At 38.5% G+C, this 18,785-nt stretch overlaps 1 protein-coding gene across 5 annotated transcripts; it reads right to left on the reverse strand.

Moving 5' to 3' along the window:
* On the reverse strand, positions 1-16,978 carry LOC109230426 (serine/threonine-protein kinase ATR). 5 transcript variants are annotated; one of them, XM_019398545.1, is made up of 18 exons: positions 16,709-16,978; positions 16,469-16,613; positions 15,612-15,724; positions 14,670-15,007; positions 14,424-14,548; positions 12,851-12,995; positions 12,181-12,747; positions 12,032-12,107; positions 10,859-11,171; positions 9,319-10,581; positions 6,673-8,915; positions 5,531-6,522; positions 4,886-5,452; positions 2,934-3,557; positions 2,599-2,793; positions 2,046-2,319; positions 900-1,005; positions 2-712 (listed from the first exon to the last, which is right to left on the reverse strand). In XM_019398545.1, the coding sequence occupies exons 1-16, from the start codon at positions 16,857-16,859 to the stop codon at positions 2,152-2,154; spliced, it is 8,025 nt and encodes a 2,674-aa protein (XP_019254090.1). In that variant the 5' UTR covers positions 16,860-16,978; the 3' UTR covers positions 2-712; positions 900-1,005; positions 2,046-2,151. The 5 variants fall into 5 exon arrangements, with proteins under 5 accessions (XP_019252495.1, XP_019252992.1, XP_019254090.1 ...); XM_019396950.1 differs by having other exon boundaries at positions 1-689; positions 5,531-8,915; XM_019396182.1 differs by having other exon boundaries at positions 5,531-8,915.

Here is an 18,785-nt window from a genome sequence, read left to right on the forward strand (position 1 = left end):
TGAAGTGAAATATACTGAATCGAATCAGTAAGTATCAGCCTCACTTTCTTCTAAGAATTCAAACTTAAGGATACATAAAAGATGGAGTGATTAAATAAAGATAGACAGGCTCATTAGTTACAGGGATCAAAAGAAACAGAATTCACCCTCAAAGGCAAGAAAAATAAATAGAGATGTATGTGGCTCAAGGTCATAAGGATTAAGAAACAAACTTTTTGCAAGACCTTCATTTCAATTTTCAACACAGATTTCATTCAAGCCACCGCATTGGAATATATAACCTCAATACTATGCACAATTACGTTCAGGCGTAACTGTTTCTGAGGGCTTTCCTCTACTAATGTGGGGCTGACGGCTGGGGCTAAGATTCGAATCACCCCATGGCTGACTCATCGTCCCAGGTCTTACATCCATGCCAAATTGGAAAACAGGTTGGCTTCAAATTCTTTTCATTAATCCTCGCCAGTTCCTTAATACCCCTCCCTCATCTGCATTTTGTCGTCATAGTCAATGAGACAGCTTAGGAGAAGTATGTAACTTGTGTGGAATAATCATCTTCAGCCACTGAACCATCAGCATTTTTGCTGAACAATCACTCTTCAAGAGCTATTCAAGCAATCTAATATTTTGGTTATCATATGAACATTGGGGTTCCATGCGGACATCATCTTCAGCAATTGTAAATCCGACTGAAACAAATCAAACTGCAATACTGTAGATAAGAAGCAAATCAGAGGAATTTGCAAGATATCAAGCAAATCTGTAAGAAGCATACAAGAGTCTTTTCTCTTGATGGCTTTATAAGCAAACCAAAGTCATTGAGATCCTAGTATACATGGAGTATTCACGAGTAAAACAAAGACAGCGGCAAAACCAAGTTGCAAATGGATTGCTCTTACCCAGCCAATCAACCAAAATTTCTGCAGGTGCTTGGAAAACCTACTCAGTGCAAGCAAGCATATTCCAAGGCAGACTGGAGGGTCTCCTAGCAATAATAAAGTCATACTGCGTATTGAAAGTGTATTACAACCTGTCAGCCATTATTTTCTCATTTGTGCACGAAAGGCGAGATCCATCAGCAGAAAAAGATATAAGCTTTCAAAAGTGTATGCAAGATATCCAGTGCAATAAGGGTGAAAACCACTCCAACTAGTTTCTCATATATTATCCAGAAAGTTAAGCCACGATAAAATGACTGAGATTTTTGTGATAATCAGCCCTGTCCTAAATCAATTACATATACCTGCACTACTAGGTAGATGAATGAAGAATCACCAAGATATGTTGATTGTAATTATGCAAATATTGACTACTGTAATTCCATTTGTCGATTATTACTGTGTAATAATAATGTAACTATGTGACTGCTGTCTTTTGGTTCCCACACACACACACACACACAAAAGTTAATGCACCTTATATCCATTAATTGCAGATTAAGAACTATAATAAAGCTATACTAGGTCAAATGCATAAAAACGAAATATGCAAATTGCCAAGCACTTCTTGCAGGACTACTACTAGTTCCTCCTCAAATAACTGAAATATTTGGATTTCATAACGAGTTAGATTCTTTTCCACAACTAGATATTTTCTTTATCAAACTTCCATGTGCCGAAAAGTCATTGTTGAAAAAGGTGACTGAATGAGAACCTGAAAGTAGAACATATCAACTGATAAACTCTTAGAATATATCAACTGATAAACTCTTTAGATTTCTTGTTCTTATGACTGAATGAATCATTGGCTTTCAGACACTAGGGAGTAGAAAAACTCAACTTTCCTTTAAAGCTGCCAAAACCAATCAGTAGGGCCAATTATTAGGTGCAAACAAAAGTCACATAATCAGGATTAGGCAGTCTCAAAATTCCCAAGCAGATTTGTGAAAACTAGCAGCAGAAAGGTACTAATAAGAACCACATGAGGTGCCTCCAAAATCCTTTTACACCCTGTATCATTTCATGCACACCCACGATCATCGAATGATTCACAAGGACATCAAGAGTATTATATAGAACATTTGCAAGGGCAGAGCATGTACTTACAGACTGTATCTCCCATAGATGCCTTACTGCTGAAGATCACAATCAACTTTGCAGAATTCAGAGAGACAGAGATAAACATATTGCAATTAATGGGCACCATAGAGGTTTAAAACCACGGCATCCACCATATATACATTTTGCCAAGATTTTTATGTGAAACAGCTTCAGCAATCAGGCGACGAGCTTGCCCTTCCACAGCAAGAGGCAACGATGGTGCAGCTCCCACACCAACTACAATTCCTTGCAACCGTGCTTCTATGTTACTGATTGCTCGCTGTAAATATCAAGTAAAGCCATTTAGCAGTTATGTCAAAATATTTTGTAAAGTACAATTAGAGTAACTAGTAGAAAGAATCCCTGTGCTTAAGACAACTAATGCAAATCATGCACTCAACCCAGTTATTTCTTGTAGTAACTATAAATATATAACAATCTTGCGAAGGCATCACCACAAGAAATTGTTGTCTATCAAACTCATTGATTTCAGTCATCAGAGACAAAAGTAAAACTGAAACTGTAGCACATATATTAAGGACAAGATAAAAGCTCCAACCTGTGCATGAGGGTTTTGGACCTCCACTCCACTAGATTTATGAGATTTGGTCCATTCTACCAGAGGATCATGGATGAAAGTTTCAAGGACACTCATTAGCGTCTCTCTATGTTCCCGTAATACAGAAAGTATGATCTCGCAAACCCTTAGGAAGATTCCTTCATAACCAGTAATGCCCAAGCCATCAACCATGTTCTGCATGAGGTCAATGTAACGAGTAAGTCACAAAACGAGAATTTCCCCACAAAATTCAGTTCTGACCTGATTACCAAGATAAATTTCAAACTCTTTTCTAATGCTAATACATCAAAAGATCTTTGTTCTTTTCTTCTTACCTGTGTTAGCCTGAAAGGAACCAGTTCTGGTTTCTCTAACTGCAAACCTTTGTCAAATAAGCAGCTGAAATCAACATGAACACAGTCACCAGTGGTTGAATCAAAGAGGATGTTTTCTCCATGCCTATCTCCAAGGCCCACTATATGCCCAACCATTGACCAAACAGCAGTAGTATGAGCATATGCAACCCGAGCCCTGAACCAAGCAGCTGGTTCAGAAAATGTGTTCAAGAACCATTTATGGAAAGCTGGAGGGAACATTGGAAGGATTTCGTTCTTTAGCATTTCATCTTCTGGCATTTTACCCAGGCACCGATCATAAATATGCTTAATTTGAGAATTTGTTTTCTGTCTATCAAATTTGCCACCGCTTATGTAAATGTCTTGGAGTATTTGTCGAAGCCCACGGGTATGAGGAACCCACTCAACCATACCACAATCTTCTGTCAGTGGTATCACTGCAAATGTGCGAATATAAAGCTTCCTCCTACGACTCTCAGAGCACTTGGATAGAAGACGGTTGACCATAGCATTGAATTCCATCATACGTGCATCTTTCCTGAGATCATCCTTGGGTTTGCAAAGGAATGGCCGCTCAATTCCATCACTTCCCAAAAGAATAATCTGCAAAACAAAAAAAAAAAAAAAGGAAATTGAGGATTTGCTCAAATATGAAGGACATATTATAATGAGCCATTGCAAGAAGATCCACCTAATCATAATATATGTTCTGCACAATCCCATTAGGCATACTCTGGGTGCTACGGAGAGAAATAGCAACCGCTCTGAAGGAAGCAGAAAACCAGTGCATCAAGTTAAGTATATCTGTTTCCAGTTTCTGCTTTCTGGCTTAAATGAGTGTAAAGAAATGGACTTTGGGCCTAGCTCAATCCCAAAAGCTAGCTCATAAGATGAGGATTTCTCAAGACCATATAAGGAGACAAACCACCCATCCCTCAACCAATATGAGACACCGAACACCCCTCGTACGCCCAGGCCTACCAACCGGAGCATGGACAACATAAAATGGGGGACCAATATTGGGAGACACGATAATAGGGATGGGCCTGGTTCTAGTACCATGTGAAGAAATGGACCTTGGGCCTTACTTAGCCCTAAAAGCTAGCTTATGACATGAGGATTGCCCAAGACCATATAAGGAGACAAGCAACCCATCTCTCAATCAATGTGGGACACTTGACAAAGAAGTTATAAATGGTATTGTCAACTGTTAGACTTTATTAGCTCCTTACCTTTTATCAAAGAAAATAATCTGCTGTGCAAAACCATCTTTTCAAGCAGTCATCCATCGTATAGCTTCTGTATCCCTATTTGTCCTAAGCAACAGCTTTGGTGTATGAACTTAATAGAGCATCACACTTAGTTAAACATTTGGTATCTATACTAACTTAGCTATATAACTAAAGAGGAAGGAAGAAGAATTACTAGGCGAGGGTGAAGCTATCAGTAGAACATTAAAGAAGCCCCAGACTTTTATTTTGATTGGTAAGTGAAGATTCTATTAATGGAAAAGAAAAAAAGCAGCACCGAGGTAGTGCTTACGGTAGTGATTGCCTTCTTTACAATGTAAAATGACTAAGAAATGCCAACATTCGTCTACTTCATTTACATTCACCACATCACACCGAAAGGCCATAACAGAGAGACATTTGTATTTTAACTTATGTACGTTCGAGCCGTGGAATCAACCACTAATGCTTGCGTTAGGGTAAGCTGCCTACATCACACCCCTTGGGTGCGGCCCTTTCCTGGACCCTGCGTAAACGCGAAATACTTTGTGCATCGGGTTGCCCTTTTTATGCTCTCTACTTTGCTTTCAAAGCATCTTAGATTCCTTTCTTTCCAGTCTGGCGGACTTCACATCAGGTTAAACAAAATAGAAGGAAAAAAATCTTCGGAGAAAAATGTAAAAGCATCAAGAAGTGCCTTACTTTCTTTGGCCTCTGAAGCGAGGAAAGAACATCAGCCTCATCTGAAATTCCTGAGATTGTAGGAAGGTCTGCTGAATAGAAGATTTCAGATGTAATGGACTCAGATGTATTCACATCATATGTAGGTAGGTTAACAGTAAGGGACAGTTGGGTTGGCATTATGATTTCTACTGGCATCATCCGCTTCAAAGCACTGAATTCAGTCGCAATATTGATTGTTCTTGCCTTTGTTTGACCAGGATGGAAACATAGCTTAATTAGGTGATCAATGAGCATAGCAAACTGTGCAAACAAAGAACTAACACCTGCTTCATTGGATTTTCTTCTTGCAGCATTTATAATCTCTGCAGCAGCCTCCCTCCTTGAGGGAACCGTAGATTTTGTAACAGCTGCCATCATCCAAAGGGCTTGCTGAGGGTATATCTGGAGAACACTTGTTATTATGTATTTCACCAACCGAACAATTTCTTCATTTTGATGGCATATTCTGGAAACCAGTTGAGGCAGAACAGTTAGCCACTGATATGTTGGAAAATCGTTTAAACATCCTCGCATGATGCTCAAAACCTACAAAAGAAGAAAAGTTATGAAAATCCAAAGAAATCAGCATCACACCAAAAAAGGAAAGCATGTGTTTTACACCACCTTCCCATGGATTGTTTTCATTTCTTTATTGGCTGCTGATCTGCTTATATGATAAACGCTCCCAAAATCGAACCACAGTGTTAACAATCTAGGAAGGGCTTGGAAAAGATTCCTATGGCCCCTGTGAAGACCCTTTGCATAAAATAAGAGCACATCGGGAAGATATGACAACCAACTTTTCTCAGTGTTCAGATTTGTGGCAGCTACCAGAGCCGACTTTGCTGGGACTGCTTTGGAACACGGCTCCTTATCCTCCTGCCGTTTTCGGGCATCAACAAGTAGTTCATCACAGTATTTTGCCAAGTAAAAGTATCCTTTTTCCCACTTGGGCTGTAATTCCTTCACCCTAGAGTACAGACTGATCACATCTTCCTTCTGCTTTTGACCAGTGTAATGTATCCACCTTGAATAGAGTAGGAGAGTTTTGGCTACACCTCTATTCTCGTTAGAAGACTGGGTGCCACAACGTAGAGGCTGTGGGTTCAATGGAACCAATGAGAGGCTAGTGATTGATGATATTGCTGCAGAGCCTACAACCTCAACAGGCATATTCAGAAGGGTCTGTTGGAGCTCAGCAATGGCACCATCAGCTCTTCTGGTGCTCCACAGAAGCTTAGCCTTTTCCATGTGAACATTAGGTGCACCTGAGGCCTTGGCTTCTAGAATTGCTCGACTTGCTGTCTCGTAATGACCAGCAGAACGACAGAGCTTTGCATATTGAATCCAGCACTCCCCAACTTGAGCATGAAGACCACTTGCACCAAAAACTAATCTCCGAAAAGCCAAGAGTGGTTCCCTAGCCCAGAGAGATGGTTGTGTGAGTTTGAGACGATTTTCCCAGCTTTCTATTAGTTTTGAGAAATTTGAGTCATATAGAGGGAATGATTTTTCTAAGAAAGACTCACCACCAAGAAGAGAGCTATAATCCTCTAATTCCCGCAGCATGTGAAGCTTGACAACAAAGGGGTAAGCTCTCGCATAAGAATCCATGCCTGCAGCAGCCAAAGGAGCAATCAGAGCTTGTTTCGACAAAGTAATTTTCTTAGCAATGGAGAACTGATCTCTCTTCATTATTGCTTGAAGAATCTTAGCGACATCCATGTCAAATAAAGCATTACTCTCAGAACTACTACATACTAAACCTTCTTCATCAGCCTCATTAAGATATTCATCCATTAAGTCCCACCTTCCAAGCCTCCATGCAGCCTGAACACCTTGCATACACCAAGTTTTCTTGTATTTAGGTATTCTAGATATTAATCCATCTACATGGGTGACCGTGGCCTGCAAATGGCACATATTTAGTAAGCAGTTAACAACATCTGAATGCCTCTGGACAGAAGTTGGTTCCATCTGCAAAGCCTGCTCACAAGAAGTCAATACTTCTGCCCAGTTTCCTGCCTTCTTATTTGTCAATAGATGATCTTGCAAGCTCTTTGACTTGCGTAAGGAAGCAAAACCACATAAGCCATCTGGCTCGTCCAACCCACTGTATATTTCCATCAGGAATGAGATATCTTCATCCTCAAAAAGGCCACTCTTCTCAGAGGCAGGATTAAACGATCCCGACTTCTCCCGCACATGAGATTCAAAGTACAAAAGGGACCTGGCATAAGCTTGGCATCTGAAAGATGACCTTGCAAGAGTCACTTTAGGAATTGCAGCCAATAGTTCTGAGACATGTTTGCACTGAATAAGCACCTGGTCAGAATCACTTGACAGATTGATGGCCTTCTGCTTCGACTTGGGAGCTTGTTGCCTCAAACTGGAAGTTTGAATAGACTGGGAAAGTGAAAGTTCCTGTTGTACGTCATCCACCCATTGACCAAGATTATCAAGAAGAGTAAATACAGCTTGAATGCAAACTTCGTTGTGCCCTGAACTTATACCATTAACATCAGTGCTATTCTCTGATGCAGCAGCATTGAGAACAGATAAAATTTCCTCTGTTATGCCACAGCGTGCCTCTTCAGTACCATCACATACTGCATTAAGGACCAAATATGGAAGAAGATACATTGCTATTTGCATATCATGGCGGACTATACCACGACAGGCATTGAAAATACTTGCTCGAGAACCTGTTGCATGTGCAGTCAGTTTCTTGATCCAGAAAAATATCCATCTTCTAAATGACATTGAAGGGCGATAGATTGGACCAGAAGATGCTGAATCAGACATACTTGGCAGCTGAAATCTGGAGGTTAAGCAAGGGGCTATTATCTCCTTCACATAACTAGAGAAACGATTCCACAATCTCTGACCCCTTTCCTGCATTTCAGTGCAATTACCATCCACCACAGATGCAAGCAACTTTACGGGTCGATTGCCTCTTGTCTGTGAAGTAGAAGCGACCACATTGTCATCAAGAGATGCCTCACAGCCTGCTATCTTTAGAAGTTCCTGAATCGCCAACGCTGCAGAATCTTGGATAATGGTGTCAGGAGCAGCCCTGAAGGCCCGGGCCAGATGCTTATGAATCAACTCAAAAATTAAATCATCATCTGAACACGCAATTTGGAAACGCATGCTTGAAAATCCCTTGACTTTTGAAGGATCTATTGCACCAAGTGCTCCAAGACAATCTGCACATATCAACTTCAGCCGCTGACCAACCATCGTCCTTGATTGTTCTGCACATCCTCTAAGCAGAGATGTTATCAATGCACTCATTACATCCATGTTTGCATCTCCTACCTTAGTAATTAAAGCCATGATATCCTCCCTCCTAAGGTTGAGCAATTTACTCAACTCAGATGCAACCATATACCTGACATTCAAATTTTCATGATTCAAACCATCAATAATATCCCGCAACTGATCCTTCAAGGTCATCATTCCACGTGCTGCGCTTATCATTCTGTTCACCCTATCTAAAGCAGGAATACTAGGCAAAGGAGGAAACTCCCCAATGTGTTCCTTTAGAATAGCTCTATTCTGAAGTACGAGTTCTTCCAAGATCTCCACAATTTTATTCAAATGAGAGGAGGAACTTTCACTTTCTCTCTCCAGGAAGGGAACCAGAGCTGCAAAAACTTGAGAAATCACGTGCTTCGTGCTAGATGGTGATATCTGCGCTATCTGCTTGATGAAAAAATGTAAGACAGAAAGACCATCACCCTGAAGTGATTCTTTATTAATAGCCTGCATGAGAAGAACCATAAGTTTTGGTACATAAGTGCTAAGATGGGAACCCATCATATTTATCAGCATCTCAATTCGCTTGATAGCTTGTCTTTGCAGTGATACATCTTCAGCATGCAGCATTTTCCTATCAATGCTGTTTAGGAGACCAACAAAATGATTCCTTAAAAATGCAGGGATATCTTGGTCACCACTTAGAATCCCAGCAACTTGCTTTATCACCTGAGGCACCTTGATTAACCTGTGAAATTAGCAACATCATTATTACAATGTAAAGCTNCCCCCCCACAACCCAAACCAAAACCCCAAACCAACAGAGGAAGAAGTTGTTAGGAAGCGGAGGTGTAAATCCATCTCCAACATAATCCCTCATATGCAACTCAATTCCTTTTTATGGGCCAGGCAGAATGGAACATTAACGAATAACTGGTGGCACCATCATAGTAATACTAGAAACTTGGACCTCTACCTGCTTTAGATACTATCAATTTGTGATTCGATCACCAGAAAGAATAACCCACTAGAAAAAGGTAAAAGTTCAGAATTATCCAACCCTCACCTCAGAAATGAAAGAAGAAATTAGAATCCACGCTTTAACAAACTCAATAATGCAATCTTCTTTGTGCTTTCTGAAGTTGTATTACCTTTTACTTATCTCATTTGACTCATCTTCATCTGTGAAGCATACAAGTTCGTCTAAAAGAGCAGGGAGTGCAGCAGCAAAAATTTCTTGTTTGTTGGAACCAGTCTGCTCATGGTAGAACTGAAGAACAGAGAGCAATTCTTGCCCATCAGCTCGATGAAGAGCATAAGCAAGAACTTTAGGTAGCCAATTAACAATTAGTTGCACCATATCTGTATTTAAGCACTTGGCGAGCTCATATAGGGTGAAAATTGCTTGATCATTATCCTGCTGAGTAACGACCAACTTTGGGAGGACGACAGGAACCATTCTCTGCACAAGTTCTTCAGTATCAATACCAAGAATAGCTCCCGCAAACTCTTCAACCATTTTTGGTCGGCTAGCAAGCCTTATAGACAGGTAATCGAAAAATTCATTTCGAATATGAAGAAAACGAGAAAGAATTAATTCAAATCCTCCTTTAAGATGAAAGTAGCAAGACCTTACTATCAACCTTGACGCAATTATTCTAACTGTCACGTGGGGATTATCAAGCTGATCAATCAATAAAATAAGAGAGAACATAAAGGACTGACTCTGCACATCAACCGCCTTCATAATCTCAGCTGTAGCTTCTAGAAGAGTTGCAAAAACCAGGGGATCATCCGCTGTTTCCAAAGCGTGTTTTATTTTGTCAATGAACTTTCGTTCTTTTGATTTGCTCGCAGCCTCGTGGTCCCCCTCATCCAAGAACAAACAATTCAGAATAGGTTCCTCAATGAAGAAACCAATCTGTTTAGAAAAGGATTCTCGAATGGCCCTTTTCCTGTGAATGAGTAGGAAATCAACACATTTTAACCATTCAAATCTTGTTTTAATCAGAATACTTTCAGTTCCATGGAGGAGTATCCTCTGAACCACACGTACACAAGCTAACTGAACATCTTCTGATGATTCATCAAAAAGAAGACGGAAGAAGATGGATTGTAAATAAACATAATCATGATCTCTAGTAGATTCTTTCTTCTGTAAGTAAGGAGGACACAACACAGTTGAATTTGATGGGTTCACAGGTCCTCCATTTCTGTCACACTTTGAACACCAAAATCCTCCCGCAAGGTCATCCATTGTCATATTTAGTCTTATATTATCCTTTGGCAAGTAAAATTTGCATTGGCATTCCGTTAGTACGCCAGTTGTACAGGACGCATAAAGGCATGCCAAATAACCAAGACACCCCGGGATTACTTTGTTAATTCGTCCATCCGCCTCTTTTTCCAGGATCCTGCAAACCAATATAAGAAATAGCTAATACATTATTGATCTGGTTGATTGCTTGACATTATAGACACAGAGACGCAGAAAATTAATGAAATTACTCCAACTTAATTCTGCACATCCATATGCACAAGCTCGTATGTTTAATTATATATGAGCAGATAAGCACAAAACCACGTGACAATATAAAACATACAGCAGCTAAAAACCTCACTGTTATATAGACCAGTCTTGTTCATACAAATACACATTAAAACATAAATACGGAGCTTTTTCTCACTTACTCCAGCCTCTTGAACATGTGATTCAGTAAACCAAAACCAGACCACATTAATATCACAGGCATCGAAATGACAGCTTCGATTCTAACATCCTCGGCGGTATCATGGAGTCCCAAGTCCAATAGATCGAGATCATTTCCACCTTGCAATACAGGCCCCATTTTAGACAGCACACGCAGAGAAATGATCTTTGCCTCCGACAATGAGTGGGTATCAGAAGATTGAGATCTGGTCCATGGTAGCCTTAGCAATGACTGCATAAGAGCTGAGTTGCCACCCTTGGTCTTGAAATATTTACTCTCAGTGGGAACGGATCCTAAATAGATTTTGCGTATTAAAAAGGAAAGACAAAAAAACAAAGAAAGAAAGCAGTTAATGGAAGGTTGATACTTATCTTTTCATTGACTGACAGATACACCACCTTTGAGGATGTCATAAATGACCAAATGAAATTCAAATTACTCTTATTGCTATGAAACAAAGTAAGTAAATTTCAGCTACAATTCACATTGAAAACACAAAGGTGTCCCCAGTTATGTTGATAATACCAGAGCGACCAGTTATGTTGATATGCATACTATTGCTGGCTAGTTCAAATAAACGGAACAGAGCAAGAAGAAGAAATGGGAGAGATTTATCAAATACTAAATTGATAACACTTATCTGTAAAGTACCAAGACGTCAGAAACTGAATTAAGAACTTATTCCCGGCTGTAGTTGCTTCACAAGGATGAATATCATTTTAGTATTTGGACTAAGCAGTAATATTTGTTTTTCTATGAAGCGACTAAGCAGTAAGATTTCTTCTGGCAGAAGCTTCAGAATTAGTACAAAATATGCTGCTGCCTTAATACCCAACAAATTCACACATGTTTAATTGACATGTGGTCTTTAATAAGTATCAGCATCGAAAGAGCAAGCAAGTCAAAAAATGATAAGTCATTGCAATTTGCCAGAATTTGCATACCAGCACAGAACCACATCAATCAAAATAGCCAATTAGGAAGAATGATTGACACACATATACATAGAGTAACAAAAATATGTGGGAACTCTTATTACTTCACTCAAATGACCTTGTTTTTACAAGCAATGAATATTTTTTTTCCTGATAGATTATTAGTAAGGAAAAGTCACTGAAAGTGCAGAATGAATTAGCATATATCTACAATTTACCTGCTATGATCAATAGGTTGTGAATCGCTTCCAGAAAGAAATGTAAATCAATAGGGAATGGAAATTTCTGGTTTGCCTGCATGACAATGACCACATTATGGGGGCGAAAAAGTTCATAACTTAAATGACATGCATAACTGACAACCAACCTGTTCACACACCCAAGGGACCCATTCATACATCTGATGGAATATTTGAATTGAAAGGTCCATTTGAGGATATCTGCAGAAAATAATACAGAGTGTACTAAGAGCTGTCAATGCAACTTCTGGGCCCAAAGTACTGGATTCCTGACTTGGAGGCATTAGAAGTTTAATAAACAGAGTCAATGAGCTACGCATATGATCAGCATACTGTTTCTCCCCCAAAGAGCCAAATCCATAGCTAAGCTTAATCACATTGTCATATTTGATACTGGAACATCGATTTTCATCATCGATTTTCTGATGTTTGGCATTTGAAATCTCCAAGTCTTCTCCTGGTCTCTTCTCTGCAGCCCTTGGACTTTCATGCACAGCAGATAAACCTGTTTCATCATTATTAACGCTTTTACCCCCAGTAAGACCAGGAAAAAGCCTAGATAAAGCCACTTGAAAACACTCGATTAAAGGCATGATAGGTGTGGGTGAGTAAAGCAAATGTATTAGAGATTCAGGCCTCCAGATATGAGGGGGGCAAGTCTTTGCAATACGAGTATAGGCAAGACATAAAGCATCCTGAAACAAGTTTACAAATATTAGAACAATTAAATCAAAGGGCAAAAATCAAATTCATTCAGGTTGCTTAAAAAGAAGGAAGAATGACGAAAAATCAGAGCACCTTCAGCTCAAGACTTCTTGTTTTAAGCAACGAACGGGGAAAGATATTCACTAAATCCACACATGTCGATCTAACAATGTCATCGGGACAACTGGAGTATAATACATGAAGGCATCCACCAATGGACGAATCATAAGTTGTATTGCTGCAGCGAAAGAAGGCATTATGTGCAGAAGCAAATTAAACAATCAAACATGGAAAAATTCAGAATAAACAGAGCAAATGGGACTTTAGATTAAAAAATTTAAAGTTCATATTAAGATAGAGTATATATCCAAGGCCATGGCAGATGCACGGAATGAAATTTAAGAAACCTCACCTCACTTGCAAACCAATTACAACCAGATAGCAAGTGTTACAACAAGATACTTCAAAGTTTACATAGCAAGAGATATAATAGGTGGTCCAAAAGCAAGATTATTACACATCGAGTAATTTAAGCTTGAGAAAACTTGGGCTTGCAACTAGCCACGTGGCTCCACAAAGCACTAAATAGAGTAAAAGAACCCCTTACTTTATCATTATTTTCAAGGCCTCTCAGGTCTCAACTAAGGCAAGTTCCGACAACAAAAAAGGCAGTAAAGAATTGAAGTCAGAAAAGAATTGTTAAGTTGCATTTCCCTTCTCTTGTATAATTACGATGGAATGTATTAAAAAGAAGAAAAAATAACATTGTTTATTCCAGCAAAATATTTTATTTAGATGGCAAGGCAGTCGTGAGGAGGGTCACAGTAGCTGTCCTTCCCTAGTCTTTTTTTTTATGAAAAACGTAAAAGATTTCATTAATGAGTACCAAGAAGATACCAGAAAGAGTACAAACTGAGAAGTTTCCTTCTATATATTTAAGGAATACAACAGATCTATCATAGAGTGCATATCAGATACACTGCAGTTCCTACAACATAAGTATAGACTCTTCAAACATCTAGATTTAACATGAAATATGCTTCCTCTCCTATCATTAAAGCATCTGTTATTCCTCTCCTGCCAGATATTCCAAGAAATACAGGTAGGAATTGCATTCCAATGTACTGCTCATATTAGCTGCATATAGCAAAATCTATGTAACCTGCATAGAGCTGTCCTACACCACTCTCTAAAATTGAATAGCTCCCAGCCTCTACCAGAATAGGAAGGGAAAAAATGAGGGGAAAAAACCTTGTTATGAACCATTTCTAGAAGAAGTTGCCACGAAGTTGCTATGTGATTGCTAAAGGGTGTGGTCAGGATAAGAACCTCAACCTAGATCAAAAAACACTATGGATCTTTCTCATATATTTAAGTCCACAAACTGGCAAAACAAATAGTAAATATCCCCGGATTTAAAGGAAAAGAGAATACACAAAAGTATTTTGCATTTCTGCTAAGCAGAGAAGAAAGTCACATTGACCCATTCTTTACTTTTTATTTTTCTATATAAATGGCATGTTTACTACATTTCTGCTAGTATCCATACTCACTAAGCCAAATGCAGAGGAGAGGAATAGCAATGTTACACAAGAATTAGAGGAGGCCGGGGTCCTTTTTCCCCTGCAGCATCAGAACTCCAAAGTCAAAAGTTAAGCAACTTTACCTGAAGACTGGAAGCCCATCCTCATCTCCGCATAATATGGTCGTAATCAATTGAATCAATCTCTCAACAGGAATGATTTCATGATTCATAGCTGCTCCAATGATTCTTAGAAAGTCAAAACATGCCTTGATTGAAATTTTGACAAGGAAAACATCGGATTAATAAAGTAAAACAACAGAGCATAAAGGACCTCAAGCTATGAATAACTATAAATTTATGAAGATAGCTTGCTATAAAAGTACCAACCATGTGCACATCAGCATCTCCATAACACAGAAGGGTACATGCAGATAAAACAGATGAGGTCTCAAGGAGTCCTTCAACATATAGGGTTCCTTCAGTTAAACATTTACAGAGAATCTTGATGGAAGAAGAAGCAAAAGGCTGCCACCTTTCTTTGCCTTTGACATTAATCAGAATGCCATTGCCGTCGGAAGGCTTACAACACAAGGGGAGATCACTTAATATCGTTGTATCATGGTCGCTCCAACCTCCACAGAATGACTCACTGAAACACTTCAAAAGTACTCTCCTTGATTCTGTAGCGCTTGGCTTATCACATAGTGAAGCAACACTAAGAAGATCTATATGAAGAAAAAACAAGTCAGGTTTTCTGGTAAGCAATCGAATGAGCAGGAAAGTTGTCTACTAGATTGTTTGATTTTCTCAATAGAAGTTAGGAAAAACTACGTAGCTCAAGCTCAATGAAGATAAGCATAACATCACCATATTCGTTGTGCAAGTAAAATTCAGGGAAAATGTCCATGACAGTTAGAGCATAGTCATAATCCAGAAACCTCCAAGCACACATCTCAATCTTAACTACGATTAGGATAGAAGCCAAATAAAACAAAAATCATTTAGCCAAACAGTCACTGGCTAGTTACAGATATCTATTGTTTGTTTCCATTTAACTCTATCTAGGACAAAGTCAAAACATTGTTTCTAATTATCTCTTCCCATGTTATCTGGCAATCCTCAACAGTCATTCTTTGCATTGATGTTTCTTTGAGCTCCCTTTGACCTGATCGTAATAATCTTAATGTACCTGAGGATAGTTTATCTCCCAAAGGCACAACTTTAGCAATTTGCTGACTCTAGTCACAGTGAAATTTTTGGTTGAGTATTTACCACCAATCCATATCAATTTGTGGATCTACTGGAATGAAAACTATTTCCAATGTGTACCTTCAACCACCGATATCGTGTCCATAAAGAATTGCCGATAAGCATCTCGATCTCCTGTACGAAGAATGGATAACAGGGCTCCGATTGTTTCAATAACCACTCCGTGTCTAGAGCTGGAAAATCAGAATGGTCGTTAGCTGTTACTCTTAAATACATGGAATTAATCTTAGGTAACTCTCATAAAACTTCAATTCTAACTCCTTATCACTTCAGTATCTTGACACATGCAAAAAAATGCAAATAGGCTCTCTCATCAAGGGTCGAAATTCTACTGAGCAAAGAGGCTAACAGCACACTTACGTGTTTCTTAGCAACAGATAATTAAAGAGCTTACCGCAAGGCAAGACTAACAGATTCAAGTAAGCTTTTTTCTCAATAATAGTTATTTCCGTGTCTAGTGTTGGAAAAATCAAAATGATGGTTAGTTGTACTCTTAACTACATGGAAAGAATCTGAGGTGACTCTAAATAAAACTTCACTTCTAACTCCTTATCTCTTCAGAATCTTGAAATATGCAAGAAAACACAAATGTGCTCTTATTTAGGGTTCAAATTCCAATGAGCAAAGAAGCTACGTGTTCCTTACCAACAGATAATAAGAGTTTATCACAAGTAAGACTAACAAACTCAAGTAAGCTTTTAATTATTAGTGATGTCTAGACCAGCTTGCGCACACCGTCACTAATTCATACCCACCACTAGCACAATTGCCAGGTAACAGCCAACCAAGGCTGGTGCAGCTGATTTCAAACAGAGGGTTATAGCCACGACTCAAACTTAACATCTAAAGTCCTAACACAGGTTCACCGAAGCAATTGCTCGACTATGAAAAATATATAATGTTTCAAAGTAACTTACCGGAAAGTAGGTTCAGCTAAAAATGGCAAAATGCGCGCTATCACCGGAAGCACGGCACTAGCCTTGCCATGGTAATAAACTCCAGGAAAGTTCTTCGCTGTGTGTGTTATAAGCTTTAGCACAGCAAAAACCTCTCTCTCTATCGCTAAAATAAAAACCACAAAAAAAAAAGGAATCAACTAACTTAATGTTCATAGATATACAGCGTTACAAAAGAAGATTCCAGAAATAAATTGAGACCTGAAGAAGAAGGAACGACATAGGCATTGAGAAGATTGGGAAGTACGGCGCGAAATCGGACCTCTAAAGCGTCGTCGTTTCGGATGTTTGAAGGTGTAGATGATGAAGCTGCTTCTCGAAGTTCGTGGACTAAACTCGAGAGGTTCGCCATGGCCGTTTGTACACTCTTTGCTTCCCTCCTTTTTCAAACTGCTCTTTCTCTCTTCCCTAATTCAATCGGGTCGACCCCGATTCGCGTTTCTCGGGTTGCCTGCGTTTGTTTGGAGGGAAACTCGCCCCAGCAGTGCCTTCAATAGTTTCTGTTTATTTTATTTTTATTTTTTGGCGCTTCGGCCAGTGGTTTTTCTCTTTTTTTCTTGTTTAAGATAGCACTAGTAGCCGTACCCGTACAATGCGCAGTTAATATTAAAAAATATTAATTAAATTAAATTAGATTGTGATCGAAGTTATTTGAACATGTTAGATCATATTGCTTTAATAGATTTCAATTGTCATCTTATTTGTCAATATGATATGCCCAATAATAAATTCTCTATTAAATTAAAGGGACTTATATAGTCATTGAATAACTTTTTTTGTTCTATATTTTTCTTTATTCTACTATCCATTGTTTAGTATTTTTACATTGTTAATAGAATTTTTTATTAGCATATTACTTTGTTTAATATTTTTGTCTACTACTATTTTTGTCTACTACTTAGAAGATTTATATTTTATTACTCTTGAAATATTTTTTTTTATTTTAAATTCTATCCTATTGTTCTCAAAATATTATTTGAATTTGAATGAATAAAATATCTATTAAATTAAAGAGAGTTGTATAGTCATTGAATAACTTTTTTGTTATATATATTTTTTGGTAATTAATTTTTATTTATTTTTTGGTTAAACTGAAAACTTTTATTTAACCAAGTGTAAATATGTACATCCACCCGCTCATTGGACTCTAGAGACGGGTCTTACAAAAATAGCCTATCTTTTTATCACTTAAGTTCCACATCTGGAACTTAAACTCTATACTAACATGGAGATCTATTTATCCTATCTAAGACAACTCTCCATTTACAGTATCTATTTCCTTTAATGTGTAAATGCAATACAATTTCTTTAACTCTATCCCTACTTTGTTTTCTTGTCTGTTGAAACCTTTGTAAGTTCCTTTCCATCCATGTGTGATATATTGTTGCTGCAAAGGCATTGCCAAGAATCTTCCATTTTGTATTCCTGCTCTTTGTTTTTGTAGCTATCTATTCAATCTCTTCCTGCCATCTACCTACTTGTCGATCAATTCCAAACAACCTCAAAATCTGCTTTCATATGAACTTTGTATATGAGCATTCAAAGAACAAGTGATCATGAGTTTCCTCTTCGTCTGTCATACATAGAACACATTCTGCAGGTACTGGTATTCCCCATTTGATCAGCCTATCCACAGTTGCTAGTCTCCGATGCAGTGCCATCCACAGAATGAACTGATGCCTAGGGATCATACTTTGTGTCAAGTATAATGTCTTCCAAGTAACTTTTGGATATTGTGGTATGAAGGAATGATAAGCTGTGCTGATGGTATACTTCCCATGTACAACATATAGTTCCAGCTCTTGTATTCCAGTGGTTAGCCATTTTCTGGCTTCAAATATTTTTCTTACCACCCAGCTAGCCTGTTTAGGAGTTTCCATGTTTTCAATCTCTTTCTTCTTTATATAGTGATTATGTATCCACATAACCCATAACTTGTCTTTCTTCTGTGCAATTGCCCATAACAGTTTCCCTATTGCTGCTCTATTCCACATAGAGAAGTTTATAATGTTCAGTCCTCCTGCTGCTCTTGGCTTGCAAATTGTATCCCATGCTATAGGAGCTTTCTTTCCTTCATTACTTCCATGCCATAGAAAGTTCCTGCATATCCCTGTAACCAGATCATGTACTTTTTTTGGAATCATGAAGACTTGTGCCCAGAATGTTTGCATTTCAAACAATACACTTTTGATTAGTTGGACTCTCCCTGCATATGATAAAAATCTGGCTGTCCAGCATTTGACCCTTCCTGCAATTCTATCAACCAAAGGCATGCATT

This window comes from Nicotiana attenuata, chromosome 1 (genome assembly GCF_001879085.1).
Source record: "Nicotiana attenuata strain UT chromosome 1, NIATTr2, whole genome shotgun sequence".
Lineage (NCBI taxonomy): Eukaryota > Viridiplantae > Streptophyta > Magnoliopsida > Solanales > Solanaceae > Nicotiana > Nicotiana attenuata.

What these genes read in the sequence shown, in the direction of transcription:
- LOC109230426 (XM_019397447.1), bottom strand. Translation starts at nt 16,859, where the DNA reads ATGGCGAACCTCTCGAGTTTAGTCCACGAACTTCGAGAAGCAGCTTCA. An exon ending in TCCCTTGGGTGTGTGAACAG is followed by an intron (nt 12,108 to 12,180) that starts GTTGGTTGTCAG and finishes ATTGTCATGCAG; the next exon opens with GCAAACCAGAAATTTCCATT. An exon ending in CACATGTTCAAGAGGCTGGA is followed by an intron (nt 10,582 to 10,858) that starts GTAAGTGAGAAA and finishes ATTGGTTTGCAG; the next exon opens with GATCCTGGAAAAAGAGGCGG.